The sequence below is a fragment of the Elephantulus edwardii genome, unplaced genomic scaffold, assembly GCF_000299155.1.
Source record: "Elephantulus edwardii isolate Elephantulus edwardi_28Jun2011 unplaced genomic scaffold, EleEdw1.0 scaffold00161, whole genome shotgun sequence".
In the NCBI taxonomy this organism is placed as follows: Eukaryota; Metazoa; Chordata; class Mammalia; order Macroscelidea; family Macroscelididae; genus Elephantulus; species Elephantulus edwardii.
Genome location: NW_006399911.1, coordinates 2492538 through 2518349, shown reverse-complemented (window position 1 = coordinate 2518349; position 25812 = coordinate 2492538). Strand labels below are relative to the sequence as shown.

At 52.9% G+C, this 25812-nt stretch overlaps 2 protein-coding genes across 4 annotated transcripts; one reads left to right on the top strand and one right to left on the bottom strand.

The window, feature by feature from the left end:
- Nucleotides 1-179: 179 nt before the first annotated feature.
- Nucleotides 180-4201, bottom strand: CDK5 (cyclin-dependent kinase 5). Of its 2 annotated transcripts, XM_006895153.1 has the most exons (12): nucleotides 4165-4201; nucleotides 3409-3497; nucleotides 3255-3322; nucleotides 2921-2981; nucleotides 2766-2822; nucleotides 1980-2075; nucleotides 1768-1842; nucleotides 1539-1635; nucleotides 1290-1359; nucleotides 532-592; nucleotides 367-447; nucleotides 180-266 (listed from the first exon to the last, which is right to left on the bottom strand). In XM_006895153.1, exons 1-12 carry the CDS (start codon nucleotides 4199-4201, stop codon nucleotides 180-182), a joined length of 879 nt encoding a protein of 292 aa, XP_006895215.1. The 2 variants fall into 2 exon arrangements, with proteins under 2 accessions (XP_006895215.1, XP_006895216.1); XM_006895154.1 differs by lacking the exon at nucleotides 1980-2075.
- A 1948-nt stretch (nucleotides 4202-6149) lies between these two features.
- Nucleotides 6150-25793, top strand: SLC4A2 (solute carrier family 4 (anion exchanger), member 2). Of its 2 annotated transcripts, XM_006895151.1 has the most exons (23): nucleotides 6150-6339; nucleotides 8473-8577; nucleotides 10287-10452; nucleotides 10584-10825; nucleotides 10903-11018; nucleotides 12683-12915; nucleotides 13009-13151; nucleotides 14336-14516; nucleotides 20675-20810; nucleotides 20906-21071; nucleotides 21203-21317; nucleotides 21432-21616; nucleotides 21729-21954; nucleotides 22133-22348; nucleotides 22430-22578; nucleotides 22815-23009; nucleotides 23474-23725; nucleotides 23834-23923; nucleotides 24063-24229; nucleotides 24596-24849; nucleotides 24932-25101; nucleotides 25285-25458; nucleotides 25574-25793. In XM_006895151.1, the coding sequence occupies exons 2-23, from the start codon at nucleotides 8536-8538 to the stop codon at nucleotides 25652-25654; spliced, it is 3699 nt and encodes a 1232-aa protein (XP_006895213.1). In that variant the 5' UTR covers nucleotides 6150-6339; nucleotides 8473-8535; the 3' UTR covers nucleotides 25655-25793. The 2 variants fall into 2 exon arrangements, with proteins under 2 accessions (XP_006895213.1, XP_006895214.1); XM_006895152.1 differs by lacking the exons at nucleotides 6150-6339; nucleotides 8473-8577 and adding an exon at nucleotides 9143-9251 and having other exon boundaries at nucleotides 25574-25654.
- Nucleotides 25794-25812: the final 19 nt, after the last annotated feature.

The following is a 25812-nucleotide window of genomic DNA, read 5'->3' as shown; positions in this document are numbered from 1 at the left end:
GCCACTTTATGAAATTTAAATAAAGTTCATGGAGGAAGTGAAGAACCAGGCAGGGTGTTTCCACCCCTGCTGGGCCCAGCACAGCTGGAGCCCCAGAGCACTGTGAACCCTCCCCTCACTCCCCTTCCTGGAGGGGCTCATGGAGGCCAGGCCCCAGCCTGGCACCAGGGACCTGGAGCTTAAGGTGGACAGAAGTCAGAGAAGTAGGGATGCTGCAGGGCTTCTTCTGCTGAGATGCGCTGCACAGGGTTGCACTTGAGGAGGTTCTGTGGACAGGGGAGGATGGCAGGGGTCAGCTCCTCCAGCCTGTCCTACCACAGTCCTCTGATAAGTACTCGGACTGATCCTACTTGACCCAGCCCTCACCTGCAGCAGGTCCCTCCCTGTGGCGTTGAGCTTTGGCACGACGTTCACCAGGGACGTGGTGGCTGGGTACATAGGGTAGGGCTGTGGAGGGACAGGGAGTCAGGCCGAGGGGCCTGAGGCCTGAAGGGTATTGGAGGCTGCACCTCTCCCTCCACTCCCCCACACCTTATAATCCGGCAGCTTGGTCATGGCGGGCCACTGCTCCTCCGTGGGCGTCCCCAGCAGCGTGTCCACGTGGTCAAGGATCACTCAGCTGGAAAGGGTGTGCCTACCTCTTCAGAGGCAAGGAGAGCAGCTCTTCCCTCCTCAGAGCCCTAGAACAGTAGCCGGCTCCGGGAGTGCAGATCCCTCAAATCAGCACTCCTCAGCACTGTGTTTACAACATGCCAGGCACTTTATAAACATTAATTTAACCTAAATCCTGAAGGCTTTAGTCTCGTGAGCTAGTCACCTTCCCTTCTTGTAAAGTGACCTTGCATCAGAACCGCCTCCCAGCTGACCCGTGAGCATGTTTTTAGAGGCTGTAAATTGCTCAGGAGATTTTTCCTGCGGAGCAGCTAGTGTAGATTTAAATCACTTACCTGTAGGTTGGCAGCACAGATCCTTACCCACTAGACAACTAGAGTTCCCTTTTTATTACTCCCACAAAAACTCGATACCCCTTTGGACCCTCACCCTCAGGATACATGTTTCATCTGGAAGCACACCCTTTTGGCTTCCGTTTGCAGGGTACCTCCTGGTCTCCCATTGCCTGGATATGCCTGCAGGGGACAATCTGGAGGTCCCACCAGCTGCTCCCCACCCTCATATATGGGAGAAGCCAGGTTCCCAACATGCAGGCCTTGCCCCTCAGTCCCTGTACACTGAGCTCAGAGGCTGCAACAACTTCCAGAACCTCAAAGAGAATGACACTGGCAGGATATCGGAAGATCCTCTTCAGCTGGTCGTCTACGTCATTGCCAGGGAAGAGGGGCCGCCCTGCATTGGCCAGCTCTGGGGAAGGGCACAGGGGGTGAGGAGGAGTGCACACGAAGACGCCTTCAATCCACTGACCCCCTCTGCACTTTACTCCTCATCCCTGTGTCTGATGCCCTTCCTCAGAGGGCACCCTCCACACCTTAAATGTCAACCTAATTGGAAGGAAATGCCTCTGCACACCCCCAGCATGTCACCTGCAAAGATGCAGCCGGCTGACCACATGTCGATGGACGTGGAGTACAGCTTGGCCCCAAAGAGGACATCCGGTGGGCGATACCACAGCGTGACCACCTAGAGAAGATCCCACCCAAAGGGACCCCCCACTTAGAGGGCTTGGAAGGAAGCATGAGGAAGAGGTAGCTCAGAGAGGAGAGAAAAAGATGTTTTGGGTCCCTCACCCTGACTCCCATTAGTGCAACTCACCTCAGCTGAGTAACAACGAACAGGGATCCCAAAGGCCCGGGCTAATCCAAAATCAGCCAATTTTAGCTCCCCATTCTGAGGACAAATGAGAAGAGGAGATGATGGAGGGCTTTAGGACAGGCATAGGGCAGCCTCCCTCTCTTCAACCCAGCTTCCCTGCCTTCTGCCACCCTTACTTCATTCAGCCTCCCGATTTCTCCCCTGAGAAGTACCCTATTTATGAGCAGGTTCTGGGGCTTCAGATCCCTGTGCAGCACATTGCGGCTGTGACAGAATCCCAGGCCTTTTAGCAGCTGGAAGAGGAATGACTGGGGAGGAGAGTCACATCCTGGTAGTAAGCTTTGCCCAACAATGGACTACATGCCCCTTCCCTAAACCCTCTGCTAGGCCTCTAGTCTATGCTACATTTCCTAGTCTATCTAATTCCCACACTCACTCATCCATTCACAGTATCATCAATTCATCAATGTGGACCTACTTTGTACCACACTGGATATGAGGAACATAAAAATAAATTAAAGCAAGCTGGCCCCAGTCCTCCTCTTAATGTTACTTAGAAGAGTGGGCCTGTCCACAGGGACCTCTTCCTGGCCTAGCCTTCCCTGAACATCATCAGATAACCTTGTAATCTGTGATTCAGCACTTGGTTCCCCTAGAACGAGGGGAGAAAGCATCTGGTCTTGGACCTAGAACAGTGTTTGGCACACAGCAAAGTGTCCAATAAATACTTGTTAACTGAATGTATCTCTCTTAATCTCAGTTTTCTCTCAACTGTAAAGAATATCACTGACATGACAGTGCTCCTGTGTAGGTCCAATGAAACCATGTGAAAATTCTGGCTATGTCTAGAGGCTGGGGAAGGCATAAAGGATTCACATCTCTTACACCCTAGATGACCCCCTATTTAGGGTCCCGAATTAATGCTCACAGGTCACTTACACTGAATATTGACTCTCACCCCAGCCTCAGTGAGTGGCTAAGACCCCCACACTCCTCACCTTCACAATTTCAGGGTCCAGGTCACCATTACAGCTGTCAAAATACTTCTTCAGATCCTAATGAGAAAAGGATGGGGTGGGGGAGTGAGACAGAATTTCAGCTTCAGTCTATACAACCCCCTCAAAGCTACTAGTCCCCTAAACCCCAACTTCACCTGGTCACAGAACTCAAAAACCAAAGTCAGCTTCTTGTCACTATGCAGGACATCATGGAGCCTGAGGAGAGGGAGGACTTAGCAGGTAGATGCCTTAGGTTAGACTTAATATGCAGCCCAGCTCTGAAATCCCACCCTCCTTCAAGAACCACACCCATCACCCATTGCTGTCAAGTCAATTTCAACTCACAGCAACCCCTCTTTGGGTTTCTGAGGCTATATGGAAGGGCATGGAGTCATGGGTGAATTCAACCCAATAATTTTTTTTTTTGGTTAGGAGCTGAACGCAAAATGCACCCCACCAGCAGAGCTCCAGTCCTGCCTGTTCACACACCTGACAATGTTCTTGTGCTTCAACTCTTTGAGTAAGCAGATTTCCCGAAGGGCTGAACTCGGCACTCCCTACACATGGGAGGAAGCAAGGGCAGGCTGTCAGATCCCTGTAGGGGCCCTCACCCTCCTCCCTGGCCCTGGAGCTCCAGCCTTACCTCATCATCATCATCCAGTCTCACCCGCTTCAGAGCCACGATCTCATGAGTCTCCCGGTTTTTGGCCTTGAACACTGTTCCATAGGTACCTAGAAGGATATCAGGTGTGCAGTAAGTGATGGGGCATTTGAGAAAAATCCTTCTGGGAGGAGAGGTAGCATCTGTGAGGGTGCTATTAAATCCCTGAAGCATAAGGGATAGGGTGCAGGGGTCCAGATGAAGGCTGGGTACGGAAGAAGTTTGTGAGTGAAGAAGTGGCAAATGGGGAAGGAGAGAAAATGCCCGCCTGGGCTCAAGGGTTTGTGCTGGAGGGAGAGTCTATCAAGAGTAAGGATGTTTGTAATGAAGGCAATGCTTTAGGAGATAATGATGATGATGATGATGATGATGAAGTAATGAGGAGGGTCTGGAAGAGGACTGAGGGTCTTCAGGAGTGCTGAGGTTGGGGCACGAAGGTGTGCAGTGAAAACTGAGGTTGGGGTTTGAGGTGAGAGTTTGCAAGTGGTGCTAAGGCTAGATTGGAAGGAAGGGTCTGAGGAATATGCTCTGGTTGGGAATGAGAGTCTGCAAGAAACGTTAATGCCGGGAGGACTGGGGTCTGCACAGAATGGTGAGGTTAGGGGCCAGGGATGCAAAGAATGCTGAGGTTCAGGTTGAGTCGGTAGGTATTGCTGACGGTAGAGACGCTAGGGCTGCAAAAATTTCAGAGAGGGCTGCAGAAGATTATCTTGCAGGTACATCTCATGGTCTCATTACCTTCCCCAATCTTCTCCAGTTTCTCGTATTTCTGCATCACGGCGGCCGCGGGGACCCCTGCGGGCCCTCGCCTCTAAGCCTCGGCCCTGGCGTTGCAGAGGAGGCGGTACATCAGTCTCTGGCCCTGCCTCGCCCTCCTGTCCACGCATGGGCTTCTGGGTCTTGTAGTCTTAGGACGTCATGACTCCATATAATGCTTAGGTCTGAAGAACTAAGAAAACTACAATCCCCATCAGGCGGTGCTCAGGCTCTCTGCAGCTCTCCACTCCCGGGACTCCATCAGATCTTGAACAAGCTCAGGACTTCAAGTCCCAAGAATCATCGCGTGTCCGCTTCCCGGGCGTCCCCGCCGCATCACTTCGGTCCCAGGGTGCTCTGCTCGTATTACTGCCTTTTGGAAAATACTGCTCGGGAACTGCTCGTTCCAAGCTGATCCTGGAGTAAGGTTGGGAGTGGGTTGCCTCTTTTTCAGCTTTGGAACTTGGCCTAGCTCCAAGATGGCTTGGCCCTGACCGAGCTGAAGAGACAATTGTACTTGGTTCCCTACGATCGCCTGAAGGTCTCAGCCTTGTGTCCACATTTCCCGGGTCCCTGGATTTATCTGGGGAGTGACTCAGAGTGATGTCTTGCTGTTGATGACTTTACAGGGACCAGTTGACCACTGGGGCTGGCCAAGAGGCCGGGCGTGTCCAACTTCAGAATTGAGCAGCAGGAAGAACAGATTTAACAGTAGCTGGAGACCTCTCTTCTCTGGGTGTTGTTTATCGGAGCCCACCCGACGCTAGCCTCTGCATCCTGTCGTCGGGGGAAGCCAGGATCCCTGTTATTAGACCAGGCGCAGCTAACCAGGAGTGGATAGTCACCACGCAACCGGCAGACGACGGGCAAACAGGTGCTGCACTTGCAGCAGCCTGCCCCCTCACCCTTTATGTAGTTGATTACAGATTTTCATATGCTGCTCTCTAATTGTCTCAGCATCGCATTCTTGAGGAGTGTAAACTGGCCCCAAACAGCGTCCCTCAGCGCCGGAGCACGTTGTTGTTGTTAGGTGCCGACTCATAGCGTCTCAGACTCTACAACAGAACTAAACCCAGTCCGATTCTACACCATCCTCGCAGCCTCTGCTGTGCTTACGCCCAAGAGTACAATCAACTGTGTCTCTTTGAGGGTCTTTCTCTTTTTCGCTGACCCTTCGCTTTTCCAAACATGTTGTCCTTCTCCCGGGGCTGGCGGCTTTAAACATTCATTAACTCAAGTATGGTTTACCGTTTCCGGTATGGTATACACATTGTGCTCCTCCCAGTGGCTAATTAAAGAAAACCAAAATCTTAAGCTGCAAAGATTTACAATTCATCTGGGAAAGTAAGTTGCACAGAATGGCAGTGATGACTATGAAGAGGGTTCAAGTAGTAGAGGTAGATTAGACTGACGTCCTCGGGGAATCGTTCCGAGGCTCTTCACGAATGAGGAGAGTCGGGTCGTAGTAGGTATTCTCTGGGCTTCGCGCCGGCTAACGGGCATGCGATTTACAGCCGCCACCCCCTCTCTCAACTGTCCTTGCCCCTGGCATGGACAGGACTCTTGAAGGCCACTGGGTGTTTGTGTGTGTAGGGGTGGTAAGAGAGTCTAGATTCTGATAAAGTTATCATTCAGTTCTTCCGCTCCGAACTTCCTGGCCATCTAGTGGTCTCCATTTCCCTGTGATTCTCTGGGAGAATCAAGCTTGCTCCTTTCCCCTGCGATCTCCAGTGAGAATGATCTCCAGTGAGAGCCAGGCTCTTTTCCGATAATCGGGTGGGGAGACGGCAGCCTCACGAGCCTGGAGCCAGGCCGCCGGGAGCCAAGCCTGGAGCCGTAGATTGTGGGCCAGGCGGCTGGCGGAGCGGAGTGGCGCTCCTGCCCGCGCAGCTTGCGGTGCCCGGCCGTGCCTGGGAGCGCGCCTCCGCGCAGGCTTCTCCCCGCCCCCACACGGCGGGGCCGCGCTCGTGCCTGGGGAGCGCGCACGCAAGGGGCTGGCTTGCCCGCGGCGCGGGGGAAAGTTGAGTTGCAAGAAGTTGAGAAGGACGGGGGCGCGCTCTAGGGTGGGCACGGGGGTCATTGTCGGGAGCGCGCAAGGGCGCTGAAAAAGCCGAAAAGTCCCCAAGACCCCAAGAGAGCTAAATTCAGAGCTAGCGGGTAAGCAGGGAGGAAGTGGCGGGGGAGGGCCGGGGCCGCGGACGGAGGAAGGGAGGGGGGAAGGAGAGGGGGAACCCGGACTCCTGGCGTGGAGGGAGTGGAAGGCAAGGAAAAGGCGAAGACACGGGTGCGGAGAGTCAAGTTTTAGGGGTAAGGACCGGGAAGCGTGCGGAGTGTGGGTAGGAAGTGGGGATCCTGGGGTTAGTTTAGAGTTGGCTACAACGCGGGTGCCGCGCCCCCTGCCAACCAGGAGGGGCTAGTCTCAGGGAGGCTCCTCTGACTTTCCAGACGCTGGCGGGCTCCAGGCGACACCCTTTCCTTGCGACCTCTTACATTATCCTTCGGGTCCGTCCTGGGCGCCCCGCTATGGGGTTGCCTGAGGCCTCAGCCCCCAACTTTCCAGTCGGGAGGCGGAGCCGTGGTGGTGGGGTGGGGTGGCAGGTTAGGTCAGGTTAGGACAAGGGGTCGGGCTGAGGGTGCAGTTGGGTGGGAATGGGAAAAGTGGGAGTTGAACCTGACTCCGGGGGTGGAGTGGGGGGCGGTTTGGGCGGAGTATCTGTTCACTGTGTGTGTGTGTTGGGGGGCGGTGTTGTCTGAAATCCAGGGTCTACTTTATCATTTTTCTTCCACCAGCCCCACAGCAAAGAGCTGTGGAATGTGCGAGTTCACTGGGGGTAGGTGTGTGTGGGGGTATTAATGCCCAAGTGGGGGTCTGGGGTGCTAATCCCTTGGACAGGGGGAGAGATGCTAATCCTCCGGGCCGGTCGGGGCTGGTCCCGGGAATGTGCCCCCACCCCGGATTATCGGCACCGATTCTCTGGACAGAAGCTGCTTTGTGTTCTCCAGAGGCTGGGGTGGAGGGGGTGTAGGGGGAGTAAAAGGAGGAAAAGATGGTGGAGGAGCACATTGAGGTCATAGCCTGCAGTGGGGGCAGGGCACCTGCAGATTCTTGGGACAGAAACTCTTCCCAGACAGATGTCCCCCTGAGCCCAGTGCACCTCTCTCCAACCGTGGACATGTCCTGGCTAAAGGCCCACCAAGGGGGAAGTGGGGAGAGTAGTCAGCTGAGCTGGAAACTTGCCAGGAATGTGTCGCCCAGGGCTCCCACCCAGGACTGACCCACCCAAAACCCCAGACCAATATTGTTTGCCCCTGCACTGGCCTGCGTCACCCTCTCCTTGCCATCCACACAAGTAACCCCGAGTTGGAGCTCTGCCAACCCCCAACAACATACTGGGTTTCTACCTTCTGAGAGCGGTCAGGAGCACTCAGAACTTCCCCTGCCCTGAATGGGTATCCTGATTTGCACTGGTTCCCCAACTCCAGTCTCTGTTCTGCAACCCCCCCCCTTCAGACAATTCTACAAGTCATAGTCAGGAGGGTGTCAGTCCTGCCACTCAGATTTTCCTTCCCCAGGCAAGAGGAGGGGACAGATCCTGACGGCCATCTCATACCTCTTTCCCCAGGGCTGTGTGTCCACTCCCTCAGACCCATCACGTGCCCTTCCCCCAGTATAAAGTTCTGGCCAGCCTCCTGTCTGTCCCTTCCTCACTCCCACTGAGTGAGCTGAGTAGCTTCTGCTCCTCCCCCGTGGGCCCTCCCTTGCATAGAGCCTGGGAGGGGGCACCCAGTGGTTCTTGCCATCTGAGCTCTGTGCTCCTGGCAGCTGCTCTAGAGTTCCTTCTTTCCTTTGCTGGCTCCTTTTATCTTTGCGGCCCCCTCAACACCCCTCCTTGCTGCTGCACCTTGTGTGTGTCCCATTTCTCACCACTCTCCCTGTGCCAAACCCCAGTATGGTTCCTGTTTCTGTCCCTGCTCTTTCCTCAATTTCTTCCTCTATCTTCATCCCTCCCTGCCCCTGTTGCTCTTTGTCCAGTGCTGGGCCTTAACTCCTTACCACTCACGTTTTTTGCATCCTTTCCCACCCTTATCCCCCCAGAGGGCCACTTTGCCTTCTGCCCTCTCCCTCTCCTCTCTCTCTCTGCTTTTGGCACTTAATGCTATCCCTAGGCCCTTCATAATCTCGAAGATCCTGATGCAATGATAACATCCCTGTGGTCACTAGCCCTCAGGCTAGGTGACCTCAGGCCTGGTCCAGTAGTCACCAGGAGTGACTAGTTCTCTCCTGCCCAGGTTATGCCGCCGCCTTGTTGCTCTGAAAGCCGCATCTGTAGTGAAAAGGGCTAAGTTTTGGCCATGAGCAGCGCCCCTCGGTGCCCCGCAGACACTTTCTGCTCCGTGAGTATCACCTGCCCTCCAGGACCTGTGTGGACCTTTGCTGTCCTCCCCTCCTGCCTCAGATCCTCAGGGACTGGGCCCAGGTGAGGGCCCGAGGCTGGTGTGGTGCATTGGCATGTGTATGTGTGTGTGCACTTGCACGTGCATGCTCCCACATGGAGGTTGGTAGGACTGAGGTGAGCTGGGCAATGGTAGTGGGCAGGACGGGTTCTGCCATCACATCCTACCCTTCCATCAACATGCATAGTGGTAGGATCTGGGCTATCAGTGTTAGGGGAAAGAATGAGGCTGTTTAATCCTGTAGACCTGCTTCTAGCCTGAGCGGGAGAGAAACTTTGAAAACCTAGGTTCCTGACCTGGATGGATTTCCCCACTAGGGTCTTGAAGGCAGTTGTCTCAGGTCCAGACCTGAGCACTCAGCTACCAGCTCCCCGCCCCCTTCTCTAGTGTCACCTGGGCCCCGCCCCTCTGGGGCCCACGTGGTCGCCACCCCACGTGGCCCCCTCCCGACTTTCCCTGGAAGTCTAATAATTAACCCCGGATGCCATAGTCAGGCAGTTATTGGTCACTTTGGCCTGGCCGGGCACGTGATTGGGAAGGGGCACGGACGGGTCCCCTCCCCCTCCTTCCCAGATTCACCCCTGCCGGCCATGGACTTCCTCTTGCGGCCTCAGGTTCGAGGGGTTCAGGACCCTCCCTCCCTGCCCCAGGGCTAGCTCCAGCCCTCACTCCTGCCCCCTTGCTACACTCATTTTCCCCAAGGGTTGCTTTATGGGGAGCTAGGGTGGCTGAATGCTTGGAGGGGCCAGATAGAACTGCGGAGATGGGCTGGGCAGGAGCCCTCCCCAATTAGAAAGGCAGAAGCAGTCCCTCGGAGCCCCTCTTGTACCTAGTGTCCCTGCCACCCCGAGCTGCTCCCGGCCTCACCTCTGTCTCCCCAGGACCCGCCCTTCTTTCCTGGCCCTCCTCCCCTTGCTCTGCCTGGCTCGAGCAGCTGGCACCGCCACGGAGGGGGCTCCATACCCCCGCCCTTGGAGATCCTGATGCCCTTCAGGTCTCGAAGCTCTTGTGCAAATATTTGGTGGTGCCAGGAGCCGAGACCAGTAGGGGGTGGGTGGGGGGCTGGACCAAAGCCGCAGGGGCTAGGCCGCAGGCTGTTAGCTAGGCTGAGCTTTCCCTAGTGCTGCCGCCGCCGCCGCTGCCACCATCACCACCGCAGTCGCTGCCCAGCCGCTGCTCTGCTCCCGCAGGATGACTCAGGTGGGGGAGTGGGCGGGGGAGGGGTGGGGCAGGCAGCGGAGGGAGCGGGCTTGAGGGGCCAACGCTCAGACGGGGTGCAGTCTGCGGTGATGGGTGAGCACTACCAAGGTGAAGTGCGGATGTCTCCTCTGTCCCAGGGAGTCGTCAGCTTGGCCGCCTTGCTTCTCTGTAGAAGTTACTTTTTTGGATTCAGCAGCTGTCTTCCCAGCCAGAGGGAGTTTCCCCCTTATCCAGCGTTCTGGCTGTTTAGTTCACTAACCCTCCGTTCAGGCTGCCGAGGGGGTGCTGGGACCCGATGGACTTCTGTGACTGAGAGTTCCACAGCAGGTCCTCCACACTGGCTTAGAGCCTCCTGGGGGAGTGGGTCAGCAGCAGAAGCTGGAGGGTACTTGGGGGTGTGACTTGTGGAGAGTCCCAGTGTGTTTCTGAGCACTCCTTCTTCCTCACAGCCAGAGCCAGAGAGCTTGAGCCCTGGGACACCTGGGTTCCCGGAGCAGGAGGAGGGCGAGCTCCACCGCACCCTGGGCGTAGAGCGCTTTGAGGAAATCCTCCAGGAGGCCGGGTCTCGAGGAGGAGAGGAGCCAGGACGCAGCTATGGGGAGGAGGACTTTGAGTGTGAGAGGGGCTTCACTGGCTGACGGTCTAGCAAGGAAGGGGTTCTGGTGGGAGGGGCTGGGGCTATGGGGCCAGTCTGGTGGGGATGGAAGTTTTACCTGCCCACAGCCAAGTCCTCATTGTCCCTGCAGACCACCGCCAGTCTTCCCACCACATCCACCACCCACTATCTACACACCTGCCCCCGGATGCCCGCCGCCGCAAAACCCCACAGGGCCCAGGAAGGAAACCGAGAAGACGGCCTGGAGCCTCCCCTACTGGGGAAACCCCCACTATTGAAGAGGGAGAGGAAGATGAGGATGAGGCCAGTGAGGCTGAGGGGGCCCGGGCACTTACCCAGACATCCCCTCTCTCCTCCCCCTCTTCGGTCCAGGTAAGTAGCGGCCTGCCTCTGGCTGTTTGCAGGGTCCCTGGCCTGGCCTGACTGCTCACATTTCATCTTGGCTGTAGTTCTTCCTACAGGAGGATGATAGTGCTGACCGGAAGGCAGAAAGGACCAGTCCCTCTCCCCCTTCACTACTGACACACCAGGAGGCCCAGCCTGGGCCCAAAGGTGCCCCGACTGGGTGAGCATGCCCCCCCGTTCAGTCAGCAGGTGTCCCTAGGCGGAGCCCTCCTGTGCCAGGGTCACTGTGGGCATGTGGGCAAAGCATGGGCCTCATGAGGAGCATTGGTTGTGCCTCTCTGGTGGTTCAAATCCACCAGGAGCTCTGCCGGGGAAAGATTGACAGTCTCCTGTTCAATTTACAGTCTTTGAAACCCAGCAGAAGGTCAGCTCTGAGTCATTCCAATCTTCCAGTGATGAGATCGAGTTGTTACTGTCAGACTAGGGTGTAAATCCCAGTCTGTCTCACACTGGTTATTTGTGCAAGTAACCTAACCTCTCAGAGCCCTAAGAGCGACAGAATTTTCTCACAGGGTGACAGTGAGAATTCTAGGGGGTGGTGTGAATGAAGGTTCTAAGTGTTTGGCCTGACATGGAACAGAGGCTTCACCTCCACCTTGGTGTGCTCCTCACTGGGACTCTGATCAAACAGCGGCCAGCATTGGATCAGGGATTGGACTGGGTGACCTCCAAGCAACCTCTGGGGCCCCAGGGGTTTGAGAGGAACAAGAGACCCGCTCCTTGCTCTTGGGGAGCTGCCAGTCCACTCTAGTTGGAAACCAGATGGAGTCACGTGAAATGGCTCTAGAACAGGTATTGTGTCGGACGACCTGATTGAAGCAGCCACAGCGATGATTGGAGCGTAGGGGTATTAACCAGAGAAGGCTTGCTGTAGGAAATCACTTTGAACGAGGTCTCAAAGTCAGCCCTATCCCATATCTCTTCTTTTCCGAGTGCCAGGCCAAGGAGAGGATTTTGTGAAGTTGAAGGGCATTTCACTTGCCTCCAGGGCATGCACAGGCCTGTTAGGAGAGGTATACAGGGACACAGGCTCATGGTGGTAGGTGCTGATAGGGACCAGAGCCTGGAGGATAGGGGACTGTGCTCCAACAAAAAGTGTGGACTTAGAAAAATGAGTCAGATTTATGGGGCTTGCCCAGAAGAAGAAGGGTGAAGAGGGGCACAGAGGACATGTGTGCACAGAGGAAGCCTGGCATTGGGGTGTTTGGAAAGCTTTAGATGTTGGGGATAAAGATTTAGAAGGGATATATAGTTGAGTCTGGTATGCCCTTGGAATGGCAATGAGAAAGAGAGGACAGTCTAGTTTAAAAGTAAGGAATAGAAGGTGGCATTTGTAAAGTACAAGGAGTTAATAACATTTGAAGTACCTTCTTAGCTGTCGTCAATTACAGATGCCATATTCAAGACCCTTTATTCAATTAGATTAGAGCTGTGGGTCCAAGGCTCACCTGGTCCTCCTGGTTAAGGGTGTGTCCTGGCAGGAAGGAGCAGGGGAGAGTGGCCAAGGGGACGTAATTCACAGGAGTACCTGTGAAGGTTGAGCTTTGCACTGGGTGCTTTTCCAGAATCCCACCTCTCCCAGCACCACACAAGATTAAGCTTTGGTCCTTTTTTTTCTAGTAAGGAATTTATGTTCAGAGATGCCTTGCTATGGCTGCACAGCAGTAAAGAGCCAGGCTTTTACATCCTGGCAGTCTACTTTGCATGCACAGTGCCTAAGAGTGGGAAACCAGGAGGGGCCCCATCCCTGGTTGCCCTGAGTGAATGCCTGGTTGCTGGGAGGAGGTTGACTTTCTCTGGCTGATGGCTACTCTGTCCATCCAGAGCCCTGGTGGAAGAGGTGGCAGCAGTGACCAGCGGAACAGCTGGGGGTGACGACGGGGGTGCCTCAGGGCGCCCTCTGACTAAAGCTCAGCCTGGACATCGCAGCTACAACCTTCAGGAGAGGAGGCGCATTGGGAGCATGACCGGGGCTGAGCAGGCCCTGCTGCCCCGGGTCCCCACAGATGAGAGTGAGGCCCAGACGCTGGCCACAGCCGACTTGGACCTCATGAAAAGTGAGTACCAGGCCCTGAGCCAAATGCAATGCTGAGGAAGTGAAGAGTATGAAAAAGGGGAAGTCCAGTCTGAACCTCTCTTATCCCCTGCAGGTCATCGGTTCGAGGATGTTCCTGGTGTGAGGCGGCACTTGGTGCGGAAGAACGCCAAAGCGTCTGTGCCAGGCAGCCGGGAAGGGCGGGAGCCTGGCCCCACACCTCGGTCCCGGCCTCGAACCCCCCATAAGCCTCATGAGGTACTGTTCTCTCTTCAGGATGCTTCCATTATCTCCTTATCCATCTCTTTGTCCCTGAGCCCCCTCTGCCTCCCTGTCAGACAAGCACTGATCCACACACAGGGTTGACACGAATGACTGTACTCAGCACAGCAGCACCCCATCTATGAGGGCGCCATCCCCAGCTGTGACATTGTTGATTTGGAGGCCATGGCCATCTTGTGGCAGAAACAGTGAGGTGTTTGAGGAAGAGGAGGCATTTTTTTGTAATTTGAACAAAGGCCCATGTGGACTTACAGTTGTTCTGTGATAGCCCTGCACCTCACTTTTCAAGGTCCTGTCATCTCCGTACTCTTACTTGATCTTCTTAACAGCTTCTTGAGAGGATGGCAGCCCAGGTGGCATCTTGTAAACCAGGTGCAGCACCTTGGCCAGGCCTCCTCCATCATACTTTCTTATTGAACGGTAATTCGCTGAATGAAGTACATCTGTGCTAAGCAGGTACCTGCAAACATAGGAAGAATTACTACCTTCTCAGCACTCTGAAAGTTCCTTCATGTCTTTTCCCAGTCAGTGTCCCTAGGATCGCTAACTGAATAGGCAGCAGTTTGACTCCTCTCATGAAAATGTACAGCCTTGGCAGCTGAGTGGAGGGCCACCCTGAGTCAGAGTTGGCTGGCTGACCCTGGGCAGTGTCCTTGTGGTGCAATAGTTAAGTACTGAGCTGCTAAACAAAAGCTCTGTGGTTCAAACCCCACAGCCACTCTGTGGCAGAAAAGACCTGCCAATCTGCTCCCATAAAGGATTACAGGCTAGAAAACCATAATGGGATGGTGCTGCCCTGTCCCACGGGAGTGCTGGAAGTTGGACTTGCTTTGATGACACACAACAATATAATTACATAGATACAGGGACCACTTGTGACGTACTGTAGGCTGTTTATCATGCTGAATGTTTTTATGTACTTTTTGATTCCTCAGAACAGTTCTCTGAGGTGGATATTACTCACATTGTTTTGAGAGGATGTAAGGCTCAGATTGGTTAGAACTTGCCCATGGTCCACTCTCCTGTTAAACGCCTGAGCCTGTACACTATCCACTGTGCTATGCAGGGCTGTACCCTGTGCCTACTACTCTTTTGGGGACTAGTCCTTGGGAACCCCCTCTGGCCCTACTTCCTGAGATGCCCTTTCATCTCACCCTAAGGTATTTGTGGAGCTGAATGAATTGTTGTTGGACAAGAACCAAGAGCCTCAATGGCGGGAGACAGCTCGCTGGATCAAATTTGAGGAGGATGTGGAGGAGGAGACAGAGCGCTGGGGGAAACCCCATGTGGCCTCCCTGTCCTTCCGAAGTCTCCTGGAACTCCGCAGGACCCTGGCCCATGGTAACTTCCGTACTCACTGACCTCCTGCCCTCTCACCAGTCTTCATCTCCAGGTGTTCTTTTCCTAGGCCCCATTCTCTGGGGACCAAATGGACAAACGTCTCCCAGTTTGTATTGTGTCACAGAAGTGCATCATGTCACCAGTGCCCTGGAGGGACCATCTCATCTCCGTAAGGCACCTGGCCTGCTGGTTGGGGTCTCTTATTGGGTGTTTTTCAAGCAGAATTTGTATGAGCATCTTTTATCTAGCACTTTGAGCAAGCAGCAGCTTCTCAGGGATCCTTTCAGACACCTCAGGCTGATGTGCCTTGAGTACTGACATTTTTAAGCTGTTTTCAAAGAGAGCATTCTGAGGTGCTGGGCAGACCTTGTGGCCATTTTAGAGAGCCTCTGGAGAAATGTGATCTAACTGTGGGACTGTTTAAAATTTACTAAATGGCCGGAGACTGCAGAGCTCCTGACCTGTTGTGTCTGATGTTTCTGCCGTTTGCTTGTTTTCTCCTTCCCATTGGGTTTTCACTTACTCACTCTCCCTGGAGCGGTCAGATCTGTTTCTCTGTTTCTAAGCAGACGAGTGCTGGAAACCTGTGATAACGGATTAAGCACCAAGAGTAGCGGGGCTTGAGGGCTTCTTGAGAGGTCAGCTGCCAGAGGGTAAGGGTTTTCTCACTAGGTGCTGTGTGATCTGCTTTGTCTTCTGGGCTGTCCATTTTTGGCGTTTTTTGGTTTTGTGTTCCTGAAAGCTGAGCTGACCAGTAAATACTCTGATAACTATTTTTCATCACTCACTCACTAACTCATTACTCTCGATTTAGAACCAGCTCATTGCTGATCTACTGTGGGTTTTCCTAGGCTGTAAATTACACGGGAGGAGATTGCCCATCTTTTTTCTGCTGGTGGGTCACCAGAGAGACACTCCCTTTGGGTTAGCACTGCCGCCATAGTACCATTTCATAGAAGTGACATCACACAATATTTTTCCATTTTTGACTGGCTTATTTCACTCAGCATGATGATATCAAGACTCATCTATCCAGTAGCATGCATCAAAGCCGTTTTCTTCATGGCTGAGTAATATTCCATTGTATAACTATATGGCACATTTTGTTTATCTATTCTTTTGTTGATGGATACTTAGGTTTTGTCCACCTTTTGACTGTGATCAAAGTGTTCAAATGAAACTGATATGTCTAGACTTATTTTTTTTTTTTATATATTTAAGACTGTAACAGTGATGTGCCAGTCGTGGTAATGGGCACCCATGGTGGACAGTGTTGGCTGGAGCTTCCCGACTAAATCAAGCCTGGAAGCAGGAGCAGCATCCACTTCCAAAATGGCTTGCCTCCGGAAACTCTATGTACGAACAGTGCTCAGGCTGTTCGTTCAGAGGGTCGCTATGAGTCGTCTACGACTCGACGACACCAAACAACAACAACAACATATTTAATACGAGAATTGCTGAGTCATAGGGAATGTAGCCAGCATGTTCCTTAGAGGGAAGGATGGTAGAGCTTCATCTCATATACTTTGGGCATATGTTAGGAGGGATCAGGCCTTGGAAAATGACATCATGCTTGGAAAGGTGGAGGGTCAGTTTAAGATTCTCAACAGACGATTGACATAGTGACATATGGATTGACATAACAATGGGCTTAAGTATGTTAGAGATGTTGAGGGATGATAGATAGGGCAGGGTTCAGATCTCTTGTTCATAGGATTGTAATTGACTTGACATGACAACAGCAGCTTTATTCTGTGTGTAACTCTTTGGAAAGCAGCCATCCTGTTTCCCCACAATGGCTTTGCCATTTTATACTCCTATCAGCAGCAGTACAGAAGAGTTCCAGTTTCTCTACATCTTTGGCAACATTTGAGGTTATCCCCCCCCCCCATTAGTAACTGTCCTAGATAAAAGTGAAATATCTCACTGTGATTTATATTTGCATTTCCCAAATGGTTAAATGGTGACCTGGTAGCCACAAAGTGGGTGGTTTGAACCCCTCCACAGGAGCTTGGCTGCTTCTGAAAGCAGTTGTAGGGTCGCCATTCATTAGAAAGGAGGTCACCATAAATTAGAAATGACTTGACGGAAATTAACAACAATAGTGAGGGCGAGCTGGTGGTGTAGTCCATGGAGAGTGGCACTGTTAGCCCACAGGCTGTAGTTCTCTGGAAACTGAGTCCATCAACAGCTCCTTGGAAGAAAGACAAGCATTTCCTCTGCTACACAAACTTGGAAACCCACGGAGGTCAGCTGTGAGTCAGTGTCAACTGGATGACAATGAGTTGAGTGGTTTGAACAATAGCACTAGCTAGTTTTGGTGAGCACCTTTTCATGTGCTTGTTGACCATTTGTGTATCTTCTCGGAGAAATGTTTACTTGAGTCCCTTGTCTATTTCTTAATGAGTTTGTCTTTTTGATGTTGTTCACACTGCTTATAAATTCTAAATAGTGAAGCCTTATCAGGTATATGGTTACCAAGAAGTTTTTCTGGTTCTATACGTTGTCTCTTCACTTTGTCAGTTAAGTCCTTTGATGCACATCCAGTCTTCATTTTGAAGCAGTCTGTTTGCTCTGCTTGGCCTTTCGTTGCATATGCTTTTGGTGCTGCACAAGCTCTTATAGGGAGAGTGAGGTCACTCACATCTGATGCTAGATTGTGTCAACTCAACTCTTTGCTGTCGAGTCAGAACCAACTCATAGTTGACCCTTCAGCGGAATTAGAGGCCATAAATCGCACAGGAGGAGATTGCCCATCTTCCTCCCTCAGAGCAAGTGGGAGATCCAAACTTCCTGCCTTTGAGTTGGAAGCATAACTCCTTACCCGTGTGGCCACCAGAGCTCCTGCAAGATTGTGTAGTAGATAACAAGTCACACTTCACACCCCACCTGTGTCTTGTGGAAATCTCAGCTTCTCTTTCCTGTTCAGTTCAGATCCCCGCTGTCCCTATAGCCCTTCTCTTTCTAATCGTAGCCAGCCAGGGCTACAAGCCTGGTCATCCACATGGCTTGCTCCACTTGACACCACCCAGCCCCAAATCTGAGAGTTTCCTCTATCTCCTCAGAGTACCAGCTACAAACAAACCTGGAACTCTCCCTACTTGAGACCAGCCAGCTTCCCCTATGTCTCTGGATCTGATGATTCGCTGGAATGACTCACAGAACTTGGAGATTTCATACCTGAAATAACAGCTTTAATATAATGTAAAAGGCTACAAATGGAGAGAGCTTGGATGAGGACTGAGAGGGCACAGTACAGACTTCTGCATCACTCCTCCTGTGCATTATCACCAACCAAGACTTTGATCTGTTGGGGAGCTTCAGGGGCTTCCTTGTGGCTGTGGTAGGGTTATCATGGATCTTGAAGCTTAGCCAGCATCCACCTGTGGATGGACCTTCTTGGTCAGCATTTCCCCAGCCCCCTATTTGTTAGCCTCAGGAACAACCAGATAGATCTGAGAACAGAGGCCAGATGGCTTTCTAGCAGAGCTCTGGACCAGTTCGTTCTGGTTTGACCTTTCACTGAGAATGTGTACTTCTACCTCTCAGATATATTGAATCAGAATTTATATTTTACTGAGATCTCATAAAAATCATCTGGAACTTGTAAAAATGTTTATTCTGTGATTCAGTGTAACTGTAAATGCAGGTTCTTAGCAGGGAGTTGTCCCAGAATCAGCCAGTTTGAAACCCTGCTTTCTGCAAGGTAGTTCTATTCAAAATTAGGTTCAAAACATTAATCATTTTCTGTTTTTACATTTAGGCCCTGCATCTATTTTAAGCTAATTTTTATATACGGTGTATGATGTGGATTGCATTTAATTCTTCAGCATCATTTATTAAATGAGGACTAATGTTTCTCCACTGAGTGAATTTAGTACTCTTGTTGAAAATCAATTGATCATGCGTGCATGGGTTTATTTCTGACCCTTAATTCTTTATTTGCGTACCAGACAGTTTTGGTTATTAAAGCTTGGGAGTATATTTTTAAATTGGCCAGTAGGAGTTCTGCTTTGTTCTTATTCAGGATTGTTTTGGCTGTTTGGCATCCTTTACATGTGCAATCTCCTCTGTATGATTAACTGCCTCTGAAACCCCGCTGGAGGGCCAGCTATGTTTCAGTTCCGACTCAATGGTACAAACATCTTTATTCCATTAGGGAGCTCCGATGGCCTAACGGAGAAAGAGTTGCATTGTCAACCTAAAAGGCATGTGACTTGAATCCACCAGCTGCTCCTCAGGAGAATGATGGGCAATCTCCGGTGTGATTTATTGCCTCGGAAAAATCCACTGGCGGATCAGCTATGAGTCAGTTCCGACTCAGTGCCAGTGAGTTTGATTTATAATTCCACATGAATAAAAGCCTCATGTTTACTAGCCAACTTTTTCTTTTTAATAAATTTTTATTTTATACTGGTTTACTTAGAAAGTTTGTATACATTGTTTTTCATACTGCATCTTTCCCATTTCCTTCACCCACCAAATTGTTCAACCCTATGAGTTGAACACCTCACCCCCACCCCAACCTATCCTCACCCCTCTTTTCTCCCCCTCCCCCCCTTTGGGTCCTCATATGTGTTCTGCAATAGTGTTTTTATTTATCCTTATGGGACTGAGTTAGTTCACTCAGCATAATGCTCTCCAGTCCCTCCCAAGTTAGATAGTAATTTACAAAATCATTGCTCCTGCGTGCTGCGTAGTATTCCAGGTGTGAATGTACTATAATTTCTCAATCCATTCCATTGTCGTTGGACATCTCGGCTGTTTCCATATTCTTGCAATGGTGAATAACACTGCTATGAACATTAGTGTACAAGTCTCCGTTTGTGCCTCAGTTCTCATTTTCTCAGGATATAGTCCAAGCAGTGGAATACCTGGGTTATACGTAATTTCTGTGTTCAGCTTTCTGAAGAAGCGCTAAACTGCCTTCCAGAGTGGTTGTACCATTTTACAATCCCACCAACAGTGTATAAGAGTTCCTATCTTGTATGCCATTCAAATCCACCAGATGCTCTGCTGGAGAAGGAGGGACAATTTCCTCCTGTACCAGTCAGATCTAATTTGACGGTACACACACAAACAATAATAAAATTTAAAAAAAACCCCAAAAACAGAGTTACTATCTCAGGTAGCTCTGGTGGCCTAGTGGAAAGAAGCTGTGCTTTAATCCCAAAGACGGGTGGTTTGAATCTACCAGATGCTGTGCAGGACAAGGAGGGGCAATCACCTTCTGTGCCAGTTGGATCTGACTCAACAGTAAACAGCAAGTGGGGGGGATGTTCCTATCTCGCCACATCCACTCCAATATATGTTACTTACTGTCCTGTTAAACTTTGTCACTGCTACAGGAGTGAGATGGTATCTCATTGTGGGTTTGATTTGCATTTCTCTTGTTGCCAGTGAGCATTTTTTCATGTCTGTTGGCCATTCGAGTATCTTCCTCTTTGAAAAGTCTTTCAATGTCTTTTGCCCATTTGTAATTGTATTATTAGTCTTTTTCTTGTGGAGGCCCTGTAGGATTCTGTAAACTTTTGATATGAGACCCTTGTCTGAGATGGTATTGCCAAATTTTTTTCCCCAGTCAGTAGGTTTTATTTTCACTCTGTTGGAAAAAGTTTTTGATGCAATTTTTTTAAAGAATTGTATTTCTCTATAAAATAGCAGTTCAGTGACCAGTATAGCAAAAGGGTTAGAAACTTTCCAGGATATAGCTGTTAAGACTTGGGGAACTGAAGGGGTAGTTGAGAATCCTGGAGTGAGCATATGGCTGCACAGCCCCCATGTGTACAAGGCTAGGAACCGCTGTATCTTGTGACAGAGGGCAGAACTTGACCCTCAAGTGGACTTCTGAGAGAGACTAAGATTGAGAAGAACTTCAGCAGGCAGCCCAGCCTGGCTGGACTGCTTAGGGAGTCCAGGTTGAAGGGATCTGTGGAGGAAGTTGGTCTTACAACCTCTCTGATAACTTAGCTTACAATATTCCAGCGGGCTGGTTGGACCTGGGGAGAAACTGAGTCCAGAGAGGAAATACAACTTGGGCTTTTTGGCAGCATTGCAGGTCCAGAGCCCATGAGATCTGCTTATCTGCTAGGTCCCAGTCCTGCCCTGGATTCTGGACCTGGGAACCACACAGTTTCTCCATTTTGTCCTTATTTTAGGGGCTGTGCTCTTGGACTTGGACCAGCAGACACTGCCTGGGATTGCCCACCAGGTAGTGGAACAGATGGTTATTTCCGACCAGATCAAGGCGGAGGATCGGGCCAATGTACTTCGGGCCCTGCTGCTGAAACACAGGTAAGGCCCTGTCCAGGGATTTTCCTTTCCCCGCCTCCCCCGAACCCCGCCCCTAGCTCCTGGCCCTCATTAACCTCTACCTTCTGCCCCATCAGTCACCCAAGTGATGAGAAGGATTTCTCCTTCCCCCGAAACATCTCAGCTGGTTCACTGGGCTCCCTGCTGGGCCATCATCATGGCCATGGGGTGGAGAGTGACCCCCACGTCACCGAGCCTCTCATAGGAGGTGTTCCTGAGGCCCGCCTGGAGGTGGAACGAGAGGTAAGGAGATGTGGCTATGCTTGGCCTGGCTATGGACCCAGGTGAGCTGGCCAGGAGTGGGGGGGCCGGGGGCCTGGTGTGGAAGTGTCAGGGGACTGGTTGAGCTGAGTGCCACTTTCCTCCTCCTCCAGCGAGAGCTGCCTCCTCCTGCCCCACCTACCGGCATCACCCGCTCCAAGTCGAAGCATGAGCTGAAGCTACTGGAGAAGATCCCAGAGAATGCAGAAGCGACTGTGGTCCTTGTAGGTATGTGGGGTGATTCTTAGGAACAGAGGGGCAGTCAGCTGTTGAGCCTTCAGGCAGTCCCCACCTGCCTCAGACCTGCTGCCCTGCTCTTGCCCACGATGCCCACCTCTCCAGGGTGCGTGGAGTTCCTGTCCCGGCCCACCATGGCCTTCGTGCGCCTTCGAGAGGCGGTGGAACTGGACGCAGTGCTTGAGGTGCCAGTGCCTGTGCGCTTCCTCTTCCTGCTGCTGGGCCCCAGCAGTGCCAACATGGACTACCATGAGATCGGACGCTCCATCTCCACCCTCATGTCAGACAAGGTCAGCTTGCCCTCTTCCCGGGATACCACCTGGTCCTCTCCTGCCCCCGCCTGGCCTCAGGGCTTGTGACTTACCAGCCTGTGCCCCACTGACCCTGGCTTCACCCTGGCAGCAATTCCACGAGGCAGCCTACCTGGCGGATGAGCGGGAGGACCTGCTGACTGCCATCAATGCCTTTTTGGACTGCAGCGTGGTGCTGCCACCTTCTGAGGTGCAGGGCGAGGAGCTGCTACGCTCTGTGGCCCACTTCCAGCGCCAGATGCTCAAGAAGAGGGAGGAGCAGGGCCGCCTATTGCCCCCTGGGGCTGGGCTGGAGCCCAAGTCTGCCCAAGACAAGGGTACGGGACACTACAGCCCCTAGGGTCAGCCGGGCTGCCGGGTGGGCGGTGTAGGATGGTCATGCCTCCAGTGGGCAGGGACAGGACACTGGGTCCGCTGAGCTGGCGGGAGGGCAGCAGAGGATGGCCATCCCTCCAGCGGGCACTACCAGGGCCCTGATGGAGGCCTGGGTTGCAGCGCTCCTGCAGATGGTAGAAGCAGCAGGCACAGCTGAAGACGATCCCCTTCGTCGGACGGGCCGGCCCTTTGGGGGCTTGATTCGCGATGTGCGTCGTCGCTACCCACACTACCTGAGTGACTTCCGGGACGCACTCAACCCCCAGTGTCTGGCTGCGGTCATCTTCATCTACTTTGCCGCCCTGTCTCCTGCCATCACCTTTGGTGGACTACTTGGTTAGGGAGACCCTTGAGGTAGACGGGAGGGTGGGCTGCCCGCGGTGCACACTGACAGACCCTGGGCTCCTTCTGTCCCAGGAGAGAAGACACAAGACTTGATCGGGGTGTCAGAGCTGATCATGTCCACAGCGCTCCAGGGGGTGATCTTCTGCCTGCTAGGGGCTCAGCCGCTGCTGGTGATCGGCTTCTCGGGCCCGCTGTTGGTCTTTGAGGAAGCCTTCTTTTCAGTAAGCATTCACCAGGGTCTCCAGAAGCTGCTGTGGAGCTGCTCTTTTTCCTAGACCCTAACCCTGGGTATTCTCCATGTTACCCTACATATAGCTCTTGGCCTAACCAGACCCTCCTTCCCAGTTTTCCTGACCTGGTACTCTGGCCCTGGCTGGACCACCCCCAGCCACAGGTAGCTCATCTGCTTCCCACTTGTCCCATACTTTGGGTCTGACTGGACTTTTCTGTGCCCCAGTTCTGTAGCAGCAACAACCTGGAGTACCTGGTGGGCCGAGTGTGGATTGGCTTCTGGCTGGTGCTTCTGGCTCTGCTCATGGTGGCCCTGGAGGGCAGCTTCCTGGTGCGCTTTGTCTCTCGCTTCACTCAGGAGATCTTCGCCTTCCTCATCTCTCTCATTTTCATCTACGAGACCTTCTACAAACTGGTGAAGGTGGGCAGGTCCCTGCTGAGAACTGGGCAAGGGTTCAGGACTGGAGGGGACCAGGTGGGGTCCTGACCTGGGTCTGCAACTGGACTGATGAAGAACTTCCCCTGGGCTCCAGGCCTCGTGTTCTTCCTACCCCCTACCATCTCCCTGTCTCCAGCACACAAACTGGGGCTTCAGATCAGTCCTTTAGAAGCTACCAGTTTAATAACATGGGTAACGTGCTTGTGTTAAATGCCAAATAGCACAGAGGTGCCCAGAGGGAACATGCTGGGATGGTACCCACAGTCACAGATGCCTCAGGCTTACATCTGTCTAGGAGGCTCCTGAGGCGTTCCACCTCCAGGTCCTGTGTCCTGTGACATCCTGCTGTGTTCAGGGTCTGGCTAGGGTCCCTGCCCACCATGCACAGCTGGGCCAGGACGTGCCTGTGTTCTGAGAAAAGTCTCTTACGGCTCTTCTCTCCCCAGATCTTCCAGGAGCATCCACTGCATGGCTGCTCAGTCTCCAACAGCTCAGAGGCCGATGGCGGCGAGAATAAGACATGGGCTAGGGCAGGAGCAGTGCTGGGGCCAGGGAACGGGACCGCCAGGCACCCTGGGCAGGCGAGGCCTCAGGGTCAGCCCAACACAGCCCTGCTGTCGCTGGTGCTCATGGCTGGCACTTTCTTCATCGCCTTCTTCCTGCGAAAATTCAAGAATAGCCGGTTCTTCCCCGGCCGGGTGTGTGGGTTTGAAGGCTGGAAGGGGTGGGAGTAAGGGTCAAAGGGGTCAGAAAAGGGGCGGGCTGCAGTGGGACAGGAGGCCTCTGAGCTCAGTTCTTGCCCTCAGATCCGGAGGGTGATCGGGGACTTCGGGGTGCCCATTGCAATTCTCATCATGGTGCTTGTGGATTACAGTATTGAAGACACCTACACACAGGTAAGGCAGAGCTGCATAGCTGAAAGGAAGTACTGCCTGGTGCTGATTTCCACTGCCCTGAAGCCGGAGCCTCTCGTGGACCTTTCTACAGAGTGCCCCTGGCATTCACCTTGCCCCCATCCTGCCCTCTACCCTGCAGAAATTAAGCGTACCCAGTGGGTTCTCAGTGACAGCCCCAGAAAAACGGGGCTGGGTCATCAACCCTCTGGGAGTAACCAGCCCCTTCCCTGTGTGGATGATGGTCGCGAGCCTGCTGCCTGCCATCCTGGTCTTCATTCTCATCTTCATGGAGACTCAGATCACCACGTGAGTGGTCCTGCTGGAGGGGCAAGGGTGGGTTACATGGGCTGGGTATGCTGAGGGGATAGAGCCCTGTTGGGGTGTGCGTGGCTTTGGAGGGCCTGGAGTATAGTAGACTGGTTGCTGGAGTCGATTCTTTAGGCAGTGTATAGTGTCAGTCAGCATGAGAGTAAGTACCAGAACGGGAAGAGGAAGGCTGGGAGGCCACTCTGGTAGTGTCTGGTGGGGCTGAGTGGGTGACTAAACTGGCCAGGGCAGGGATCTGCAGGTCCCCATACAGGTAAGAGGTGACTGATAGAAGCTTTGGGAAGATGAGGTAGTTGGCCAAGGCAGCCACCCAGGCCGGCCATGGTGCAGTCCTCTTACCCCCAGGCTCATCATCTCTAAGAAGGAGCGCATGCTACAAAAGGGCTCCGGCTTCCACCTAGACCTACTGCTCATTGTGGCCATGGGTGGCATCTGTGCCCTCTTCGGACTGCCCTGGTTGGCTGCTGCCACTGTCCGCTCCGTCACACATGCCAATGCCCTCACCGTCATGAGCAAAGCTGTGGCACCTGGGGACAAGCCCAAAATTCAGGAGGTCAAGGAACAGCGGGTGACAGGGCTGCTGGTAGCCCTGCTTGTGGGTATGTTTGCATTTCCCCCTCTTCCTAGTATGAGGCCCTGGCTGGCCGGGAACCCAAAGCTAGCTGTTTCTCTACTCTGCAGGCCTATCCATAGTTATTGGAGATCTGCTTAGGCAAATACCACTGGCTGTGCTCTTTGGGATTTTTCTGTACATGGGCGTTACCTCCCTTAATGGGATCCAGTTCTACGAGCGGCTGCATTTATTGCTCATGCCACCCAAACACCATCCGGATGTCACCTATGTCAAGAAGGTAAGACCTCTTCCAAGAGGACCCCAATGCCTGTGCCCATCTGGTCTAAGATCATCCTCTGGTCCCTTCTTCCCACAACAGCCAGCCATCATTTTGCTGCCTGTGCTGTGTCTGGGCTGAGGGACTATGGCAGGGGCTCCTGGGGAAGCCTGAACAGTATCCATCCCTCTCTCCTGCCGCCAGGTCCGGACCCTCCGTATGCACCTGTTCACAGCCCTGCAGCTGCTCTGCCTGGCCCTGCTCTGGGCGGTCATGTCCACAGCTGCCTCTCTGGCCTTCCCCTTCATCCTCATCCTCACAGTGCCACTGCGCATGGTGGTGCTCACCCGGATCTTCACCGACCGAGAGATGAAATGTGTAAGGATAGTTTCCATCCCTCTCTGCCTCCCAGCCTCTGGTCTTCTCCTTCCCATGGTTATCAAAAATGGCCCAGCCAGCGTCAGAGTCCTGAAACCCACTTTTCTCCCTACAGCTGGATGCAAACGAGGCAGAGCCGGTGTTTGACGAGCGGGAGGGTGTGGATGAGTACAATGAGATGCCCATGCCTGTGTAGCTGCCGGCTGGGGAGATCAGCCTGTGGGACTGATGGACAGAGGGACCAGGGGCTGGGGGCTAAGTCTTGGAACTCCCTCTGCCTTCATTTTTATTTAAGTGAATAATTTAAAGTCCTCAACCTTGCAGTAAAGTGCTTTACTATCCCCCAGCCTTTTG

Excerpts from the sequence above, each read along its gene's own strand:
- CDK5 (XM_006895153.1), bottom strand. The coding sequence starts at position 4,201 with ATGCAGAAATACGAGAAACTGGAGAAGATTGGGGAAG. Across the intron at positions 593-1,289 it reads CAGCTGAAGAGGATCTTCCG|GCTGCTGGGGACGCCCACGG; the intron begins ATATCCTGCCAG and ends CCACGTGGACAC. Across the intron at positions 448-531 it reads CCAAGCTGCCGGATTATAAG|CCCTACCCTATGTACCCAGC; the intron begins GTGTGGGGGAGT and ends GTCCCTCCACAG.
- SLC4A2 (XM_006895151.1), top strand. The coding sequence starts at position 8,536 with ATGAGCAGCGCCCCTCGGTGCCCCGCAGACACTTTCTGCTCC. Across the intron at positions 21,955-22,132 it reads CAAGTCTGCCCAAGACAAGG|CGCTCCTGCAGATGGTAGAA; the intron begins GTACGGGACACT and ends CCTGGGTTGCAG. Across the intron at positions 24,230-24,595 it reads ATGGAGACTCAGATCACCAC|GCTCATCATCTCTAAGAAGG; the intron begins GTGAGTGGTCCT and ends TCTTACCCCCAG.